We start from the raw sequence: 22,036 nt of genomic DNA, 5'->3' as shown, positions 1-22,036 counted from the left end.
AAATGACGTCACGCACCTGGGGGGGGGGGTCAGACATGTGTGACGATGTGTGACGAGGGGTTGAGAAATGTGACGTCACATCAAAATGCGCAACTTTAAATAAATATAGACAACACGTTCTACTTAATTAAATTGACTTCTTAATAACCTAGATTTGAAGCTTTCGTGACTGCAAGGATTTATACTCTTAGGTTTTTTCAGTAAAGTCACGTAAGTAAAAAAAATAAATGAAAATAAATCAATTAAATCACGACGTTTCGGAGGCGACACAAGCTTCCTTCACAGCAAAATAACTGTAGTTACATCTCTAGTGGGCGTGGTTACACCTCTAGTGGGCGTGGCTGCATCTCTAGTGGGCGTGGTTACATCTCTAGTGGGCGTGGTTACACCTCTAGTGGGCGTGGTTACATCTCTAGTGGGCGTGGTTACACCTCTAGTGGGCGTGGTTACACCTCTAGTGGGCGTGGTTACATCTCTAGTGGGCGTGGTTACACCTCTAGTGGGCGTGGCTACATCTCTAGTGGGCGTGGTTACACCTCTAGTGGGCGTGGCTACACCTCTAGTGGGCGTGGTTACATCTCTAGTGGGCGTGGCTACACCTCTAGTGGGCGTGGTTACATCTTTAGTGGGCGTGGTTACACCTCTAGTGGGCGTGGCTACACATCTAGTGGGCGTGGCTACATCTCTAGTGGGCGTGGCTACACCTCTAGTGGGCGTGGTTACACCTCTAGTGGGCGTGGTTACACCTCTAGTGGGCGTGGTTACACCTCTAGTGGGCATGGCTACACCTCTAGTGGGCGTGGCTACACCTCTAGTGGGCGTGGTTACATGTTAGTGGGCGTGGCTACACCTCTAGTGGGCGTGGCTACATCTCTAGGGGCGTGGCTACACCTCTAGTGGACGTGGCTACACTCTAGTGGGCGTGGCTACACCTCTAGCGGGCGTGGTTCATCTCTAGTGGGCGTGGCTACACCTCTAGGGCGTGGCTACACTCTAGTGGCGTGGCTACATATCTAGTGGCGTGGTTACACCTCTAGTGGGCGTGGCTACACCTCTAGTGGGCGTGGCTACACCTCTAGTGGGCGTGGCTACATCTCTAGTGGGCGTGGTTACATCTCTAGTGGGCGTGGCTACACCTCTAGTGGGCGTGGCTACATCTCTAGTGGGCGTGGTTACACCTCTAGTGGGCGTGGCTACACCTCTGGTGGGCGTGGCTACACCTCTAGTGGGCGTGGTTACATCTCTAGTGGGCGTGGCTACATCTCTAGTGGGCGTGGCTACACCTCTAGTGGGCGTGGCTACACCTCTAGTGGGCGTGGCTACACCTCTAGTGGGCGTGGCTACACCTTTAGTGGGCGTGGTTACATCTCTAGTGGGCGTGGCTACACCTCTAGTGGGCGTGGCTACATCTCTAGTGGGCGTGGCTACACCTCTAGTGGGCGTGGCTACACCTCTAGTGGGCGTGGCTACACCTCTAGTGGGCGTGGCTACATCTCTAGTGGGCGTGGCTACATCTCTAGTGGGCGTGGCACACCTCTAGTGGCGTGGCTACACCTCTAGTGGGCGTGGCTACATCTCTAGTGGGCGTGGCTACACCTCTAGTGGGCGTGGTTACATCTCTAGTGGGCGTGGCTACATCTCTAGTGGGCGTGGCTACATCTCAAGTGGGCGTGGTTACATCTCTAGTGGGCGTGGCTACACCTCTAGTGGGCGTGGCTACACCTCTAGTGGGCGTGGCTACATCTCTAGTGGGCGTGGTTACATCTCTAGTGGGCGTGGCTACACCTCTAGTGGGCGTGGCTACACCTCTAGTGGGCGTAATTACACCTCTAGTGGGCGTGGCTACATCTCTAGTGGGCGTGGTTACATCTCTAGTGGGCGTGGCTACACCTCTAGTGGGCGTGGCTACACCTCTAGTGGGCGTGGTTACACCTCTAGCGGGCGTGGTTACATCTCTAGTGGGCGTGGCTACATCTCTAGTGGGCGTGGCTACACCTCTAGTGGGCGTGGCTACACCTCTAGTGGGCGTGGTTACACCCTCTAATGGGCGTGGTTAATCTCTAGTGGGCGTGGTTACACCTCTAGTGGGCGTGGCTACACCTCTAGTGGGCGTGGCTACATCTCTAGTGGCGTGGTTACATCTCTAGTGGGCGTGGCTACACCTCTAGTGGGCGTGGTTACACCTCTAGTGGGCGTGGTTACACCTCTAGTGGGCGTGGTTACATCTCTAGTGGGCGTGGTTACATCTCTAGTGGGCGTGGTTACACCTCTAGTGGGCGTGGTTACACCTCTAGTGGGCGTGGTTACACCTCTAGTGGGCGTGGTTACACCTCTAGTGGGCGTGGCTACACCTCTAGTGGGCGTGGTTACACCTCTAGTGGGCGTGGTTACATCTCTAGTGGGCGTGGCTACACCTCTAGTGGGCGTGGCTACACCTCTAATGGGCGTGGTTACACCTCCAGTGGGCGTGGCTACACCTCTAGTGGGCGTGGCTACACCTCTAGTGGGCGTGGTTACACCTCTAGTGGGCGTGGGTACACCTCTAGTGGGCGTGGCTACACCTCTAGTGGGCGTGGCTACACCTCTAGTGGGCGTGGCTACACCTCTAGGAGCGTGGCTACACCTCTAGTGGGCGTGGTTTACACCTCTAGTGGGCGTGGTTACACCTCTAGTGGGCGTGGTTACACCTCTAGTGGGCGTGGTTACACCTCTAGTGGGCGTGGCTACATCTCTAGTGGGCGTGGCTACATCTCTAGTGGGCGTGGCTACATCTCTAGTGGGCGTGGCTACACCTCTAGTGGGCGTGGTTACACCTCTAGTGGGCGTGGTTACATCTCTAGTGGGCGTGGTTACACCTCTAGTGGGCGTGGTTACATCTCTAGTGGGCGTGGTTACACCTCTAGTGGGCGTGGTTACATCTCTAGTGGGCGTGGTTTACACCTCTAGTGGGTGTGGTTACACCTCTAGTGGGCGTGGCTACACCTCTAGTGGGCGTGGCTACATCTCTAGTGGGCGTGGCTACACCTCTAGTGGGCGTGGCTACATCTCTAGTGGGCGTGGCTACACCTCTAGTGGGCGTGGTTACACCTCTAGTGGGCGTGGTTACATCTCTAGTGGGCGTGGTTACACCTCTAGTGGGCGTGGTTACACCTCTAGTGGGCGTGGCTACATCTCTAGTGGGCGTGGCTACATCTCTAGTGGGCGTGGCTACGCCTCTAGTGGGTGTGGTTACACCTCTAGTGAGCGTGGTTACACCTCTAGTGGGCGTGGCTACACCTCTAGTGGGCGTGGTTACACCTCTAGTGGGCGTGGCTACATCTCTAGTGGACGTGGCTACACCTCTAGTGGGCGTGGTTACACCTCTAGTGGGCGTGGCTACACCTCTAATGGGCGTGGCTACACCTATAGTGGGCGTGGCTACATCTCTAGTGGGCGTGGTTACACCTCTAGTGGGCGTGGCCACACCTCTAGCGGGCGTGGTTACACCTCTAGTGGGCGTGGCTACACCTCTAGTGGGCGTGGCTACATCTCTAGTGGGCGTGGCTACTCCTCTAATGGGCGTGGCTACACCTCTAGTGGGCGTGGTTACACCTCTAGTGGGCGTGGCTACATCTCTAGTGGGCGTGGCTACACCTCTAGTGGGCGTGGCTACACCTCTGGTGGGCGTGGTTACACCTCTAGTGGGCGTGGCTACACCTCTAGTGGGCGTGGCTACACCTCTAGTGGGCGTGGTTACACCTCTAGTGGGCATGGCTACACCTCTAGTGGGCGTGGCTACATCTCTAGTGGGCGTGGCTACACCTCTAGTGGGCGTGGCTACACCTCTAGTGGGCGTGGTTACATCTCTAGTGGGCGTGATTACACCTCTAGTGGGCGTGGTTACACCTCTAGTGGGCGTGGCTACACCTCTAGTGGGCGTGGCTACATCTCTAGTGGGCGTGGTTACATCTCTAGTGGGCGTGGTTACACCTCTAGTGGGCGTGGCTACACCTCTAGTGGGCGTGGTTACATCTCTAGTGAGCGTGGTTACACCTCTAGTGGGCGTGGTTACACCTCTAGTGGGCGTGGCTACACCTCTAGTGGGCGTGGTTACATCTCTAGTGGGCGTGGTTACATCTCTAGTGGGCGTGGTTACACCTCTAGTGGGCGTGGTTACACCTCTAGTGGGCGTGGCTACACCTCTAGTGGGCGTGGCTACATCTCTAGTGGGCGTGGTCACACCTCTAGTGGGCGTGGTTACATCTCTAGTGGGCGTGGTTACACCTCTAGTGGGCGTGGCTACACCTCTAGTGGGCGTGGCTACACCTCTAGTGGGCGTGGCTACACCTCTAGTGGGCGTGGCTACACCTCTAGTGGGCGTGGCTACCTGGCTAGTGGGCGTGGCTACCTGGCTAGTGGGCGTGGCTACCTGGCTAGTGGGCGTGGGGAGCTCTCATCCCACGCGGCCAGCTGAGTTCGACTCCTGCTGCTGCTGCTGCAGCTCCAGCCCGGCTCCCCATGGCGCCTCTCGGCTACTGGGGGCCCCCCACTGCCACCCTGGACTGGTGCGAGGACAACTACGACCACTCGCCCTTCGTAGCCGAGTTCTGTGAGTCACTCACGGGGGGTGACTGACTCTGTGGGTCACTCCTCACACGGGGGGTGACTTGTGCGGGTGACTGACTGCCTCTGTGAGTCACTCACGGGGGTTGACTGACTGACTCTGTGAGTCACTCACGGGGGTTGACTGACTGACTCTGTGAGTCACCCACGGGGGGTGACTGACTCTGTGGGTCACTCCTCACACGGGGGGTGACTTGTGGGGGTGACTGACTGCCTCTGTGAGTCACTCACGGGGGTTGAATGACTGACTCTGTGAGTCACTCACGGGGGTTGACTGACTGATTCTGTGAGTCACCCACGGGGGGTGACTGACTCTGTGGGTCACTCCTCACACGGGGGGTGACTTGTGGGGGTGACTGACTGCCTCTGTGAGTCACTCACGGGGGTTGACTGACTGACTCTGTGAGTCACTCACGGGGGGTTGACTGACTGCCTCTGTGAGTCACCCACGGGGGGTGACTGACTCTGTGGGTCACTCCTCACACGGGGGGTGACTTGTGGGGGTGACTGACTGCCTCTGTGAGTCACTCACGGGGGTTGACTGACTGACTCTGTGAGTCACTCACGGGGGTTGACTGACTGACTCTGTGAGTCACCCACGGGGGGTGACTGACTCTGTGGGTCACTCCTCACACGGGGGGTGACTTGTGGGGGTGACTGACTGCCTCTGTGAGTCACTCACGGGGGTTGACTGACTGACTCTGTGAGTCACTCACGGGGGTTGACTGACTGACTCTGTGAGTCACCCACGGGGGGTGACTGACTCTGTGGGTCACTCCTCACACGGGGGATGACTTGTGGGGGTGACTGACTGCCTCTGTGAGTCACTCACGGGGGTTGAATGACTGACTCTGTGAGTCACTCACGGGGGTTGACTGACTGATTCTGTGAGTCACCCACGGGGGGTGACTGACTCTGTGGGTCACTCCTCACACGGGGGGTGACTTGTGGGGGTGACTGACTGCCTCTGTGAGTCACTCACGGGGGTTGAATGACTGACTCTGTGAGTCACTCACGGGGGTTGACTGACTGATTCTGTGAGTCACCCACGGGGGGTGACTGACTCTGTGGGTCACTCCTCACACGGGGGGTGACTTGTGGGGGTGACTGACTGCCTCTGTGAGTCACTCACGGGGGTTGACTGACTGACTCTGTGAGTCACCCACGGGGGTGACTGACTGAGTAGTCACACGTGGGGGGTGACTGCAGGGTGAGTTTCAGGCTGTGAGAGGTGGAGGTGGGGAGTGGTGGCGCAGCGGTTAGCACCCCGCTCACGACCACCACCAACGGTGACGATCCTCTGAACCGGTGCTGGGCCTCCCCTAGGTCGACTCGGCCTCAAATGAGCACTTGCCCCAGCAGCACTTGCCGCAACGGCACTTGCCGCTCCGGCACTGAGGGAGGGCCTCTTTGTCGTGTTGTCGAATGGAGGCTCTGAGCGTGACAGATTTATTCCGATTTGAAGCTTTCGTGACTGCAGGGATTCACATTCTTGGTTCTTTCGGTAAAGTCACGTAGAAGAGAAATAAGAAAATAACAATAAAACAATAAAATTCTCACGACGTTTCGATTGCAACACGAGCAATCTTTTTTCAAATGTTCTTGCTGTGGTTTTCCCACCTGATGATTGCTTGTGTTGCAGTCGAAACGTCGTGAGTTAATTTATTTTATACCTACGTGACTTTACCGAAAGAACCAGTTTCAGTTGTATTTATTAGGTATAGCCCTGTGAGCCATTCGGCTCTTGAATCGGGTGCAACCGCAACAAACAAAAACATGAACAAGATAACATCTCAAAGTGACTACGCGCAAAAGAAAAATCCAGGAAAAAACTGCAAAGTCTTCCAGAAAAAAAGCACCGCACACCAACGCTGTGCAAACATCCCAGTGGGATGCAAGTCAAACAACAACAACAACCACAAGACAACTTAGATTAAAGCCATCATTCTAACTCCGTACTACAACAAACAAACATGGCCAAACCAAAACAACTTTTCGAAATCACCAAAATAAAACCATAAAAGCAATGTAACAGTGATCATAGGAACTGTGACCGAAATTTCACAATAAACGTCAAACAACATGTGCCACCAAAGGCTGCCGCCATGGCTGCTGCGGGAGTCACTCCAGAGAGGATTCATCCCGAGCAGAAGAGCGCGGGGAGCGGTGGGGGAGCGCTTAGCGCACTACGGCGAACGAGCGGAGAGAGCGCGGGTTCGATTCCCGCTCGCCACCACAGCCAGCGGTGAAGGCGAATGTCTGAACCGGTAACCGGCCCTCCCTTGGGTTGACTCGGCCCTCCCCTGGGTTGACTCGGCCATAAATCAGATCCGGTGCGGTCGTAGACGTGGGCACGACGGGAGACAAAGGCGGCCGGGCGCGCGGTGGATTTGGCAGCTGCGCTTGCCCTGCAACCTGCACAGGCTACACGGGCCACCTTTGTCTGTGTGCGGCTCTGTCGGATTTGGCCCCCAATGCGCAACCAGCTTCGGCGAGGCGAACCGGTTTCTGGATCCGGAGAAACCAGTTTCTCCTCCACTCTCTACGCCGTGGGTAGGGTGGCGCGTGTGGGGTGGCGCGTGTGGGGTGGCGCGTGTGGGGTGGAGCGTGTGGGGTGGAGCGTGTGGGGGTGGAGCGTGTGGGGTGGAGCGTGTGGGGTGGCGCGTGGGGGGTGGAGCGTGTGGGGGTGGAGCGTGTGGGGGTGGAGCGTGTGGGGGTGGAGCGTGTGGGGGTGGAGCGTGTGGGGGTGGAGCGTGTGGGGGTGGAGCGTGTGGGGGTGGAGCGTGTGGGGGTGGAGCGTGTGGGGGTGGAGCGTGTGGGGGTGGAGCGTGTGGGGGTGACTACCTCGCCTGGTCTACAGGAGGTCGTAGGTTCGATCCCCGACCGTGACGATTGGAGTCTGCGTCTTTCTCTCATTATCATCACGGTGGTTAGGATATGTTAACTACCTCGCCTGGTTTACAGGAGGTCGCGGGTTTACTCTCCAACGCATACATTGTCACGTTTTGTTTACGTGACAAACCTCCCTCATTGGCTGTGTCGGGTGGTGGCGGGTTTGACGACCCATTTATATTTTCGCAATCTAACCCAAAAATATATTTTCACAGTCCATATCGTGTCTCTCCCTCTCCCCGTGGTCGCGTGGATCTTTATCTGGCTCTCCCCTCCACGTTTAGAATCGAGGCCACGCGTATCTGGCTACTGCTATACATTGCCACGTGCATGATGATGACGACGACGTGAAAGCCGCTACTTCGTTGAGCTATCGTCTGTGATGGCCAGGTTGCTTCTGAAAAAGAGCCACACAGCTCAGTGGTGGGCCGTACCTGGTTACGTAAAAAATAAGTAACCTTTAAAAATACTTATTGAAAAACACGCTTTAATGAACCGTACGAGTAATGGCAGAACTCCACGACTCCAGCAAGTGGCCCCGAAGCTTGCCATCACGTAAGGCAGCGGTCGGGAACCTATGGCTCGCGAGACATATATGGCTCTTCTGGTGACGGCATATGGCTCTCAGGCAATTTTGAGTTGAAAATAATAATAATAAAATTAAAATAAAATCAGTTTGGAACTGATTTTAAAATACTTGTGATATTGCTTAATAATACTGTGTCATTTTAAAGTAAACAGAAATTAGTTTTGAAGATAAAATTTCTCGGGTCACGGGTCCCGTGACCAGAAGTCGCATTAAAAGTAAGACATTTAATTTATTATACGTAAAAAATACTATATGGCTCTCAATGAAATATATTTAGAAATATTGGCTTTTATGGCTCTCCCAGTCAAAAAGATTCCCGACCCCTGACGTAAGGGGACCGTGGCCAATTATAGCCAACGTCAGTTGAGCGTGGACAATTAGAACCAAGCCAAAACATAAAATATAGAAAAGATTGTTTAAAAAAAATAATGATAGAATATAGTATTGTCATCAGTATGACATAAGTATACAAAGTTTGCAGTCGATAGCACATTGAGTTACAAGATTTGAGGATACAACAGACAGAGTGAGTTAAATAAAAGCGAGTAGTTTAGTTTTTAGTCCAGCCCGGCACAGACGAGTAGTGGGGGGGGGGGGGGGCTTCTTTCGGCTCCAGTCGAGCGAGCGGACACTTGCAGGGCTGCGCCTGGACCCCACCGTGACCCCACCGTGACCCCACCGTGACCCCACCACGGCGAACACGTGAACTTCAGGATCTGTATTCATAGACCGCAGGAGGAATCCGATGAGCTATGAAGCTTTTTGTTGTCACAGATGTCCCAGTAGGGGCATGGGCTCAGAACGTTACAACAGACACGGTGGGCGTTGCAAAGTATAGGCAAGGTAAACAATAACTTTAAATACCAATAGACAACATGAAAACAATGACATCTTCACTATGTGTTTCCCATCTGACGAGGTAAGGCCCCTACTGAGCTGTGTAGCACTTTTTCAGAAGCGACCTCGCCATCACAAATGACCACTCAAAGAATTTAGTTGGAACCGCATTTCTTTCCCACCGTACCTAAGCAGCCATGCGATATTAATCATTGGTAAAGGTCAATGACTGTAGGGGCAAGTGCTGTTAGTAGCGAGCAGCAGCAGCACCTATGAAGGTAGACACAGACAAATATCCCCCGTGTAGCCTCTAACAGACTGTAGGGGCAAGTGCTGTTAGTAGCGAGCAGCAGCGCCTATGAAGGTAGACAGATAAAGGTCCCCCGTGTAGCCTCTAACAGACTGTAGGGGCAAGTGCTGTTAGGAGCGAGTAGCAGGAGCACCTCATGAAGGGCTGCACTGTGACACACGATGGGGGTTGAGTTGCCAACAGCAGGCCCGGCTGACTTCGTCTCCCAAGTGCTGACGGTTACTACACTAAACTAAAACTATTCAAAACTAAACTTCTTAAAAATGTTACCAGCAAAGTCCCACTGAGCTATTATGTAGAGCGATGTGTTTTTTCCAACGCGCCCTGGCCATCACAGATGCTGGCTGAACGGAGTGGCTGGTATCATCTTCATCATCATCACGTGGACATTTCTCGCAGAAGCCAAATACTCGAAAGGCGCTTGGTAATGTTGAGTCTCAATGTGGGGCGGGGAAACCCGGAGGAGCCGGAGAAAAATCCACGCGAGCTCAGGGAGAGAGATGCAGACTCCAAATATACAGCACGAGCAACAGGCATCGTCAGGGTCGTGGATCGAATCCACGACCTCGTGTAGACCAGGCGAGGGCCACCGCGGCAACCGTCGGGTACTCATTTGAGGCCGAGTCGACTTAGGGGACGCCTAGAACCGGTTCAGAGATGGCCGTCGCTGACGCTGGTGGCCGTGAGCGGGAGTCAAACCCCGACCCAGGTCCCGGGTTCGTGGTGCAGGGCGCTAACCGCTCCGCCACCGCTCCTCACATTCCTGCACGGACGCAGCACGTGGTGAAGATAGGTGGGGGGGGGGGGTGGGGAGTGGTGGGGGGGTGGGGAGTGGTGGGGGGTGGGGAGTGGTGGGGAGTGGTGGGGGGGGGTGGGGAGTGGTGGGGAGTGGTGGGGGGGGGTGGGGGGTGGTGGGGAGTGGTTGGGGGGGTGGGGAGTGGTTGGGGGAGTGGGGAGTGGTGGGGGGGTGGGGGGTGGTGGGGAGAGGCCGCTCACCTGAAACCCCCCCCCCCGAGCTCGACTCCCCGGCCACGGCAAACATCGACGGCAATCGGTGACGACTCGAGACGATTATGGTGTGGGCCTCCCCTAGGTCGACTCAGCCCTAAATGAGCTCCCGGTGCGGGGAGTGGTGGGGGGGTGGGGAGTGGTGGGGGGGTGGGGAGTGGGCAGTGGGGGGGCATCTGCCGGTCAGCTCGGTCGGTGAAGCCGTGGCACCTGGGTGTGTCCCGTGACCTCCTCCTCGTGCACCTAGCCTGGCACAGCAGTCAACCTGTGGCACCTGGGTGTGTCCCGTGACCTCCTCCTCGTGCACCTAGCCTGGCACAGCAGTCAACCTGTGGCACCTGGGTGTGTCCCGTGACCTCCTCCTCGTGCACCTAGCCTGGCACAGCAGTCAACCTGTGGCACCTGGGTGTGTCCCGTGACCTCCTCCTCGTGCACCTAGCCTGGCACAGCAGTCAACCTGTGGCACCTGGGTGTGTCCCGTGACCTCCTCCTCGTGCACCTAGCCTGGCACAGCAGTCAACCTGTGGCACCTGGGTGTGTCCCGTGACCTCCTCCTCGTGCACCTAGCCTGGCACAGCAGTCAACCTGTGGCACCTGGGTCTATCCCGTGACCTCCTCCTCGTGCACCTAGCCTGGCACAGCAGTCAACCTGTGGCACCTGGGTGTGTCCCGTGACCTCCTCCTCGTACACCTAGCCTGGCACAGCAGTCAACCTGTGGCACCTGGGTGTGTCCCGTGACCTCCTCCTCGTACACCTAGCCTGGCACAGCAGTCAACCTGTGGCACCTGGGTCTATCCCGTGACCTCCTCCTCGTGCACCTAGCCTGGCACAGAAGTCAACCTGTGGCACCTGGGTCTATCCCGTGACCTCCTCCTCGTGCACCTAGCCTGGCACAGCAGTCAACCTGTGGCACCTGGGTGTGTCCCGTGACCTCCTCCTCGTACACCTAGCCTGGCACAGAAGTCAACCTGTGGCACCTGGGTCTATCCCGTGACCTCCTCCTCGTACACCTAGCCTGGCACAGCAGTCAACCTGTGACACCTGGGTGTGTCCCGTGACCTCCTCCTCGTACACCTAGCCTGGCACAGAAGTCAACCTGTGGCACCTGGGTCTGTCCCGTGACCTCCTCCTCGTGCACCTAGCCTGGCACAGCAGTCAACCTGTGGCACCTGGGTGTGTCCCGTGACCTCCTCCTCGTACACCTAGCCTGGCACAGCAGTCAACCTGTGGCACCTGGGTCTATCCCGTGACCTCCTCCTCGTGCACCTAGCCTGGCACAGAAGTCAACCTGTGGCACCTGGGTCTATCCCGTGACCTCCTCCTCGTGCACCTAGCCTGGCACAGCAGTCAACCTGTGGCACCTGGGTGTGTCCCGTGACCTCCTCCTCGTACACCTAGCCTGGCACAGAAGTCAACCTGTGGCACCTGGGTCTATCCCGTGACCTCCTCCTCGTACACCTAGCCTGGCACAGCAGTCAACCTGTGACACCTGGGTGTGTCCCGTGACCTCCTCCTCGTACACCTAGCCTGGCACAGAAGTCAACCTGTGGCACCTGGGTCTGTCCCGTGACCTCCTCCTCGTGCACCTAGCCTGGCACAGCAGTCAACCTGTGGCACCTGGGTGTGTCGCGTGACCTCCTACTCGTACACCTAGCCTGGCACAGCAGTCAACCTGTGGCACCTGGGTGTGTCGCGTGACCTCCTACTCGTACACCTAGCCTGGCACAGCAGTCAACCTGTGGCACCTGGGTGTGTCGCGTGACCTCCTACTCGTACACCTAGCCTGGCACAGCAGTCAACCTGTGGCACCTGGGTGTGTCGCGTGACCTCCTACTCGTACACCTAGCCTGGGACAATGGTCAACCTGTGGCACCTGGGTCTGTCCTGTGACCTCCTGCCAGCAGCGAGAGCCTTCTACGCTTCACGTGGCGGCCTCGAGGTACACCTAGCCTGGCACCAAGCGACGTAGTGACGTCACCGAATGTCGGCGGCTGTTGTCGAAATTGCTGAGCCGTGACGATGCTGGATGCTGTTAAAGCCGGGTGGAGCGATCGACACGCCACGGTGGCTAGACGATGTTAACAACCTCGCCTGGTCTACAGGAGGTCGTGGGTTCGTTCCCGACCCTGACGATGCCTGCTGCTGCTCTATATTTGGAGTCTGCGTCTCTCTCTCTTCATCACGGCGACTAGGAGATGTTAACTACCTCGCCTGGTCTACAGGAGGTCGTGGGTTCGACCCTGACCCAGACGATATCTGCTGCTCTATATTTGGAGTCTGCGTCTCTCTCTCTGTTGTCGCGTGGTTTTTTCTCCGGGTTCTCCGTTTTTAAATCCTTTATATTAATTATTATTTGGTTCTTTCGGTTAAGTCACGTCTAAAGATAAAATAATAAATTAAATTAAATAATAGCATACGACGTTTCGATTGCAACACAAGCAATCATCATCAGGTATAATGAAATAGCGACATAAAATCTAACCAGAAAACTATAGACAGACATATTAGCAGACAGATATCACCAAGATACATAGAGAGAGCAACACAGGTAACAAAGAGGAGTGATCATCTCTGTGGGGTGGCCTTAAATAGACAGAGGGGGGAGGAGGCAGAGAGAGGGAGGGGGCCAGAGAAAACATTTGCATATCAATGAGTGGACAACAAAACAAGGTTCTTCAAGTGCGATGACACGGCAAGCAAGCCTGAAAATCAGAAGGACAAACTAAAATTCAATAACCTAGTAAAATATCGAAATGTAATGTAAAACAACACAGAGGGTCGGTCAACACACAATTAACGCATAGCCTGGTTGATTACGTATTTCAAAGATTGCTAAGTTAGAATTTAAGTGTGAACATTCCAAAGAGAGGACACAGGCAGAGAGAGTTCACTTGCTTGCTTGCTTGCGCGCTTACGACCGTGCAAATCTTTTGGTCGTTTTTTAACCCACTTCCCGTGATCCAATTAAGCTGACATTTTGTACACAGACTCGTTGTGCATGACAATTTATTTGCGTGAATTTTTTTTCTCCAAAATTTTCAACATTTTAGGATTTTTTTTTATATTTAATTACCAATTGCTTAATGGTGGCAGGCAATCATCTGACCCATAGGTGGCAGCCATCTCAAGCCAGAGGACGAGAGGACTCTAGCCGCCACGCATATAAAGGATTTATAGTGAAAAACTTTGTTTTTACGGGTAAATTTTTTTCCGTTTTTTTCCTCCACATTTAGAATCAACATCACGCGCATTTTTTGAGCGATCATTTGCGATGGCCACGTGAGATGTTAAATGCCTCGCCTGGTGTGCAGGATGTCGTGGACTCGATCCCAACCCTGAGGATGCCTGTTGCTGTGTATTTGGAGTCTGTATCTTGCTCTTTCATCATCATCACAGTGGCTAGGAGATGTTAATTTCGTTGCCTGGTGTGCTGCAGGAGGTCGTCGGTTCAATCCCGGCCCAGACGATGGCTGATGCTGTATGTTTGGCATCTGCGTCTTTCTCTTTCTCTCGCCATGGTGAGATGTGTTCTCCCTCGCCTGGTATGCAGGAGTTCATGGGTTCGATCCCGACCCCTGACGATGCCTGCTGCTGTATATTTAGAGTCCGTGTCTCTCTCCCCCCGTGGTGGTCACTGCGTGGATTTCCCTCCGAGTCCTCAAGTTTTTTCCCCTTGACATTTCGAATCAACGTCGCCGCGCGTTCAGATTATTTGGCGACTGCAATAAAAAAATGAATCCCTGCGTGATGATGATGATGTTAATGATAAGCCACTTCGTTTAGCCGCTATTATTTGCGCAGGTAGCCCACTGTGGCGGCCTGCGCTCCTTGAACAGAGGAGGAACAGCCACACGACATGCACTGTCTCTCTGCTGAAGCCCTCTATCTGTCATGGCCAGCAGCAGCAGCAGACATCAACCACTGCCATTTATCCGCTGCACACACGCACAGCGTCATCGGGAGACACTGAAACGACACCAGCGAAGAGCGATTGCCAGGACACATGGCAGGCAAAGTCCAGGGGGCAGCAGCAGCAGCAACAGACTTCCCATGGACGAGGAGATTTCGTTCAGCCCACAGGACAGTGCGGGGACTTCTGTGCTTGCTAGCTTGTGTTGGAGTACGCTACATCATGGGGGATATAGCATGGGACATTTTTGCCGGTATCAATATCAAAGTATGAAAAGTAAGAATACGTTTCGTGCCCTTTCTGGAAATAAAACGGGTGTTAAGATTTTCAAACACAAAATATATATTTTTTTCAAGGAATCAAGTTACTGCATTAACTACACACAGTGCTTTTGGTGAACGTGCAAACAGACATGCTCTGATTATAATATTACGCATTGTCTTTGAAGCTGGTTATTCCTACACCGGAGAGGGTAGCCTTCTTTATGGCTTTGTCTCACTATCAACTCTTGGATCTCATGATTCTTGGTAGAGACTCCAAGTGTTAATGGTGGTGGACTTAAGGACATCCCAAGCGCCGCCCACATACTCCTAGTGTTGGCGATTCAACTTTGACAGTTTTTCAATGAGGCATTGGCGGAAGAGGTCTCGCTTAATCGAGTCCTTCAGACCTTCGACGTTGATCTTTCGTCGGCATCTCTTCCGCTGCAGCCATCACTTGGGAGCGAGTTTTCTGGACATAATTGAACAGTTGAGTCGATGATCAGTCCAGCAATCATCAGCTGCGAGCACAGCCTGAGTGATGTGGATATCTTGCCGAATTCGGGCATGGACAATGGCATAATCAATAAAGTGCCAGTGCTTAGATGGTGGATGTTGCCATGATGTTTTGTATTTTCTTTTCTAGCGGAACACGGTGTTGGCGACAATGAGTCCACGTTCCGTGCATTTAGTCAAGAGGAGGATGTCGTTGGAATTGACTTCTCCCACTCCTCCCTTGCTGATGGTTCCATTCCAGAGGCTTAAGTCCCTTCCAACTCTGGCATTAAAATCACCGAGAAGAACCAGTTTGTCTCCCAGCGGAACGGTCGTAAAGACCCGGTAAAGGTTGGCGTAAAATTCTTCCTTGGTTTCATCATCGGAGTCAAGAGTCGGGGCATATGCGCTGATGGCAGTGGCACTATTGGCTTCCCACCAGTTTGAGGCATAGTCACGAAGCGCTCACTGATTCTGATAAGTAACTCGTCAAGCTGATTGATGAGTTCACTCTTGATGGTGAAACCAACTCTGCGCAGCCTCCGTTGTTGTTCTTGCTGGCTGCCTTTCCAGAAGAGGGGAGCATAGCCACCTCCTGTTTCCTTGAGCTTTCCCTGCTCGCCGAGTCTCACTGAGGGCAGCCCCACGTCAATGTTGTGTCGTCTTGAGTTCCTGGGCCACGATTGCGGTGTGGCGTTCTGGGCATTCACTTTTAGGGTTGTCCATGAGGCTCCTGACATTCCAGGTCCCAAATTATATCGTCTGACTTAAATTTTTGTTTCCACCGCAGCAACGGTGGTCCCTCTGGACGCGGTCATCCAGTCGGGAAGCGCCGAGACAGATTTTGTTTAGGGAACATTTTCTCGCGCCCTTCCCCACGTGGGGTGAGCAAAGTGGATCCTAAAAAGGACTGTTCGGTCGCAATTGCAGCTGTCCAAATGCACTCTCGTCTCCGCCGAGTGTTGGACGACTGTCTTGTAGCTGCCGCCGCCACGCCAGTTTGTAGCTAGAAGCTTCAAGACTTCACAATCCTGTTCCAATCGTCACTAGCCGGATGCCCAAGGACTTGATTTGAACGTGCCGGAAGATGTTTGTCCCTTTCATGAAAGACGCCTGTGCACGATTTCTTTTATTGTGGAGAAGCGGTTGCAGAGCAGCCTCCACACAATTCTTGACGGAACGGGACCATGAATCCGATAGCAAGGAAACCAAGGACGATTGGGCATATCATTCTGCTGCAGCCTTCGTCCGGCTTCACAGCCGTTGAGATGTTCACATCTTCTTCCGCCGGCGCTGCCGTTGAGGACTTGTTAACCATAGCTGTGGGCTTATTGTAATGGCGGCCTATACTTGCCATGTCTCAGCAGCATCAACGGGTACATGTGGCGTTTCAAGAGGAAAAGCACTGCACTCTGGGGTCCTAACCACACCCTGGTGGTGCTATCGCTGTTTGGTCCACGACTGCGTATTCATCAGGCCCCTGCTTATTTAGCACATAATCTTCACGGAAGGTCGATCCACTATCCCGCTACCTGCGGACGCGCTGGGCAGCAGTGCAGCACCGCTGAGTAGTCGCCTGCCCGTGGTGCTGCCCCTGTCTCTCTGTGTGTAGGGAACACGCTGAGTAGTCACCTGCCCGTGGTGCTGCCCCTGTCTCTCTGTGTGTGTAGGGAACACGCTGAGTAGTCGCCTGCCCGTGGTGCTGCCCCTGTCTCTCTGTGTGTGTAGGGAACACGCTGAGTAGTCGCCTGCCCGTGGTGCTGCCCCTGTCTCTCTGTGTGTAGGGAACACGCTGAGTAGTCACCTGCCCGTGGTGGCTGCCCCTGTCTCTCTGTGTGTAGGGAACACGCTGAGTAGTCGCCTGCCCGTGGTGCTGCCCCTGTCTCTCTCTGTGTGTAGGGAACACGCTGAGTAGTCGCCTGCCCGTGGTGGCTGCCCCTGTCTCTCTGTGTGTAGGGAACACGCTGAGTAGTCGCCTGCCCGTGCTGCTGCCCCTGTCTCTCTCTGTGTGTAGGGAACACGCTGAGTAGTCGCCTGCCCGTGCTGCTGCCCCTGTCTCTCTGTGTGTGTGTAGGGAACACGCTGAGTAGTCGCCTGCCCGTGGTGGCTGCCCCTGTCTCTCTGTGTGTAGGGAACACGCTGAGTAGTCGCCTGCCCGTGCTGCTGCCCCTGTCTCTCTCTGTGTGTAGGGAACACGCTGAGTAGTCGCCTGCCCGTGCTGCTGCCCCTGTCTCTCTGTGTGTGTGTAGGGAACACGCTGAGTAGTCGCCTGCCCGTGGAGGCTGCCCCTGTCTCTCTGTGTGTGTGTAGGGAACACGCTGAGTGAGTCGCCTGCCTGTGCTGCTGCCCCTCTCTGTGTGTAGGGAACACGCTGAGTAGTCGCCTGCCCGTGCTGCTGTCTCTCTCTGTGTGTAGGGAACACGCTGAGTAGTCGCCTGCCCGTGCTGCTGTCCCTCTCTGTGTGTAGGGAACACGCTGAGTAGTCGCCTGCCCGTGCTGCTGTCCCTCTCTGTGTGTAGGGAACACGCTGAGTAGTCGCCTGCCTGTGCTGCTGCCCCTGTCTCTCTGTGTGTAGGGAACACGCTGAGTAGTCGCCTGTCTGTGCTGCTGTCTCTCTCTGTGTGTAGGGAACACGCTGAGTAGTCGCCTGCCTGTGCTGCTGTCTCTCTCTGTGTGTAGGGAACACGCTGAGTAGTCGCCTGCCCGTGCTGCTGTCTCTCTCTGTGTGTAGGGAACACGCTGAGTGAGTCGCCTGCCTGTGCTGCTGTCTCTCTCTGTGTGTAGGGAACACGCTGAGTAGTCGCCTGCCCGTGCTGCTGTCTCTCTCTGTGTGTAGGGAACACGCTGAGTGAGTCGCCTGCCCGTGCTGCTGTCTCTCTCTGTGTGTAGGGAACACGCTGAGTAGTCGCCTGCCCGTGGTGCTGCCCCTGTCTCTCTGTGTGTAGGGAACACGCTGAGTAGTCACCTGCCCGTGGTGCTGCCCCTGTCTCTCTGTGTGTGTAGGGAACACGCTGAGTAGTCGCCTGCCCGTGGTGCTGCCCCTGTCTCTCTGTGTGTGTAGGGAACACGCTGAGTAGTCGCCTGCCCGTGGTGCTGCCCCTGTCTCTCTGTGTGTAGGGAACACGCTGAGTAGTCACCTGCCCGTGGTGGCTGCCCCTGTCTCTCTGTGTGTAGGGAACACGCTGAGTAGTCGCCTGCCCGTGGTGCTGCCCCTGTCTCTCTCTGTGTGTAGGGAACACGCTGAGTAGTCGCCTGCCCGTGGTGGCTGCCCCTGTCTCTCTGTGTGTAGGGAACACGCTGAGTAGTCGCCTGCCCGTGCTGCTGCCCCTGTCTCTCTCTGTGTGTAGGGAACACGCTGAGTAGTCGCCTGCCCGTGCTGCTGCCCCTGTCTCTCTGTGTGTGTGTAGGGAACACGCTGAGTAGTCGCCTGCCCGTGGTGGCTGCCCCTGTCTCTCTGTGTGTAGGGAACACGCTGAGTAGTCGCCTGCCCGTGCTGCTGCCCCTGTCTCTCTCTGTGTGTAGGGAACACGCTGAGTAGTCGCCTGCCCGTGCTGCTGCCCCTGTCTCTCTGTGTGTGTGTAGGGAACACGCTGAGTAGTCGCCTGCCCGTGGAGGCTGCCCCTGTCTCTCTGTGTGTGTGTAGGGAACACGCTGAGTGAGTCGCCTGCCTGTGCTGCTGCCCCTCTCTGTGTGTAGGGAACACGCTGAGTAGTCGCCTGCCCGTGCTGCTGTCTCTCTCTGTGTGTAGGGAACACGCTGAGTAGTCGCCTGCCCGTGCTGCTGTCCCTCTCTGTGTGTAGGGAACACGCTGAGTAGTCGCCTGCCCGTGCTGCTGTCCCTCTCTGTGTGTAGGGAACACGCTGAGTAGTCGCCTGCCTGTGCTGCTGCCCCTGTCTCTCTGTGTGTAGGGAACACGCTGAGTAGTCGCCTGTCTGTGCTGCTGTCTCTCTCTGTGTGTAGGGAACACGCTGAGTAGTCGCCTGCCCGTGCTGCTGTCTCTCTCTGTGTGTAGGGAACACGCTGAGTGAGTCGCCTGCCTGTGCTGCTGTCTCTCTCTGTGTGTAGGGAACACGCTGAGTAGTCGCCTGCCTGTGCTGCTGTCTCTCTCTGTGTGTAGGGAACACGCTGAGTAGTCGCCTGCCCGTGCTGCTGTCTCTCTCTGTGTGTAGGGAACACGCTGAGTGAGTCGCCTGCCTGTGCTGCTGTCTCTCTCTGTGTGTAGGGAACACGCTGAGTAGTCGCCTGCCCGTGCTGCTGTCTCTCTCTGTGTGTAGGGAACACGCTGAGTGAGTCGCCTGCCCGTGCTGCTGTCTCTCTCTGTGTGTAGGGAACACGCTGAGTAGTCGCCTGCCAGTGCTGCTGTCCCTCTCTGTGTGTAGGGAACACGCTGAGTAGTCGCCTGCCCGTGCTGCTGCCCCTCTCTGTGTGTAGGGAACACGCTGAATAGTCGCCTGCCCGTGCTGCTGTCTCTCTCTGTGTGTAGGGAACACGCTGAGTAGTCGCCTGCCCGTGCTGCTGTCCCTCTCTGTGTGTAGGGAACACGCTGAATAGTCGCCTGCCCGTGCTGCTGTCTCTCTCTGTGTGTAGGGAACACGCTGAGTAGTCGCCTGCCCGTGCTGTTGCCCCTCTCTGTGTGTAGGGAACACGCTGAGTAGTCGCCTGCCTGTGCTGCTGTCTCTCTCTGTGTGTAGGGAACACGCTGAGTAGTCGCCTGCCTGTGCTGCTGCCCCTGTGTCTCTCTGTGTGTAGGGAACACGCTGAGTAGTCGCCTGCCTGTGCTGCTGTCTCTCTCTGTGTGTAGGGAACACGCTGAGTGAGTCGCCTGCCTGTGCTGCTGCCCCTGTGTCTCTCTGTGTGTAGGGAACACGCTGAGTAGTCGCCTGCCTGTGCTGTTGCCCCTCTCTGTGTGTAGGGAACACGCTGAGTGAGTCGCCTGCCTGTGCTGCTGCCCCTGTGTCTCTCTGTGTGTAGGGAACACGCTGAGTAACCTGCCCATGGTGGCTGCCCCTCTTCTCTCCGCGCCATTCTGCGCTCGAGCCCACGTGGAGTGGAGATACCTGTTGGCGCTTGTGGGGATCTCAGGTACCCACAGAGACACGGGAAGGACACAGAGAGACATGGGGGGGGGGGGGGGGCAGACAAAGACACGACGTTGGTGACAATGGTGATGATGTTATGACGATGACGGTGATGATGTTGTAACGATGATGGTGAAGGATGTTGTGATGATGGTGATGATGTTCTGTTGCTGTAGTGGTCGGGATCGGCTCGTGGTTTTTCCACATGACCCTTCTGTACGAGATGCAGGTGAGACTCGCTCACCTATACACTCACCCATTCACCCGCTCAGATTCACTTACTCATTCACCTATTCACTCACCTATTCATTTACCCACTCATTCACTTTCTCATACGCACTCTCACCTATTCACTCACCTTTGCATACACTCACCTTTGCATTCACTCCCTCACAGTCATGCACTCTCTCACCTATTCACTCACCTATTCATTTACCTACCCATTCACTAGCTCAGAGTTCCAGATCCGACGCGCGGATAGCCAACATCGCGGATGGCCGGTTCGTGACTAACGAGACAATATAATATCAGTGTTTATTTGGTGTCTGACCATCTTAACGCCTCCTCTATGTATGCCAGAGCGGGTGAAGCCACGTTATTTTTGTATCGTTCATTGCATCTGTTAGTTGTGCACAAAGCAGAAGAAGCAGCAGCATCATCATTGTCCGTGTAGAGATACCGCCTTGCTGTGAAAGAGCCAACGGCAGAAATATGTCTGGGGTTTGATCTTCACTGAGGCTGCTCATTCTAGATTTGAAGTTTTCAGGACTGCAGGGATCCATACTCTTTGGTTCTTTCGGTAAAGTCACGTAGGTAGAAAATACAATTAATTAAATGACGACATTTCGATAGCAACACAAGCAATCATCAGGTGGGAAAACCACATCAAAAACATTTCTTGCTGTGGTTTTCCCACCTGGTGATGATTGCTTGTGTTGCCATCGAAACGTCGTGATTTATTTTATTTTATACCTACATGACTTTACCGAAAAAACCAAAGAGTATGAGGCTGCTCGTGGTCCACCCTAACCCACGCATCGTCCACTGCACAAACCACGACAGCAGCAGCAGATGCAGATGGGGATTCTAGATTCGCGATGTTGTATTTGACCCAGGTGAGAAGGCCCCGCTGAGCTGCTGTGTAGCGACCCGGCCCATCACAAATGCTAGCAGCTCGACCAAGTGGCTTATCGTCATTGTCCCGTGAACATGCATTGCAGCCAAATACTCTAAACGCATAGGGATACATAGAGACCCATAGATATGCATAGAGACACAGACATATAGAGATCCTTAGAGACAAGTGACCCATATAGACATACATAGTGACCCATAGTCATACATAGAGACACATAGATATGCATAGAGACAAAGACATATAGAGATCCTTAGAGACACAGTGACCCATATAGACATACATAGTGACCCATAGTCATACATAGAGACACATAGAAATACATAGAGACACATAGACATATAGAGATCCTTAGAGACACAGTGACCCATATAGACATACATAGTGACCCATAGTCATACATAGAGACACATAGAGATACATAGAGACACATAGACATATAGAGATCCTTCGAGACACAGTGACCCATAGACATACATAGTGACCCATAGACATACATAGATACCCATAGTCATTCCTAGAGAGACGGAGACCCATAAGCAAAAATATTTTGTATTTTACGAGGTAGTAAGGCCCCACTGAGCTGTGAGGCTCTTTCAGAAGCGACCTGGCCCATCGCAAATGATAGCAGCTCTACCAAGTCGCTTATCGTCATCGTCATCGTCATCCCGCGGGAACATTTCTAGGAGTAGCCAGATACTCTCAATCGAATGCACAAACGGGAAACTAAAAACGCTCCAGGAGTGGTGGTGATGCGACTGTGGCCATCCAGAACAGAGACCGTATGACACAGATTGACACATCGTAGGAGACTTTCGTGACCACAATGTTATCCTTGGTATAGGTGGTTTGTGGGTTAGATCGTGTTAATATAACATGTGTCGTCAAACCCTCCGCCACCCAACACGGCCGACGAGTA

General features: G+C 54.6%; 1 protein-coding gene across 3 annotated transcripts in view; it reads left to right on the top strand.

Moving 5' to 3' along the window:
- The first annotated feature begins 4,455 nt into the window (after positions 1-4,455).
- Positions 4,456-22,036, top strand: part of LOC133362908 (alkaline ceramidase 3-like) — a 45,481-nt gene continuing 27,900 nt past the window's right edge. For all 3 annotated transcript variants that reach the window (XR_009757545.1, XM_061581877.1, XM_061581876.1), the window contains exons 1-3: positions 4,456-4,588; positions 19,876-19,986; positions 20,159-20,211. Coding sequence is in view for 2 of the 3 variants with exons in the window: in XM_061581877.1 (XP_061437861.1) it covers positions 4,498-4,588; positions 19,876-19,986; positions 20,159-20,211 (255 nt within the window). In the remaining variant the exon portion in view is untranslated. The remainder of the gene's footprint in view (positions 4,589-19,875; positions 19,987-20,158; positions 20,212-22,036) is intronic.

Source organism: Lethenteron reissneri, unplaced genomic scaffold (assembly GCF_015708825.2).
Source record: "Lethenteron reissneri isolate LAM-NWPU_2019-01 unplaced genomic scaffold, ASM1570882v1 scaffold_1638, whole genome shotgun sequence".
Lineage (NCBI taxonomy): Eukaryota > Metazoa > Chordata > Hyperoartia > Petromyzontiformes > Petromyzontidae > Lethenteron > Lethenteron reissneri.
Note: the sequence above shows the minus strand (reverse complement) of the source record. Positions and strands in the feature narration are given on the sequence as shown.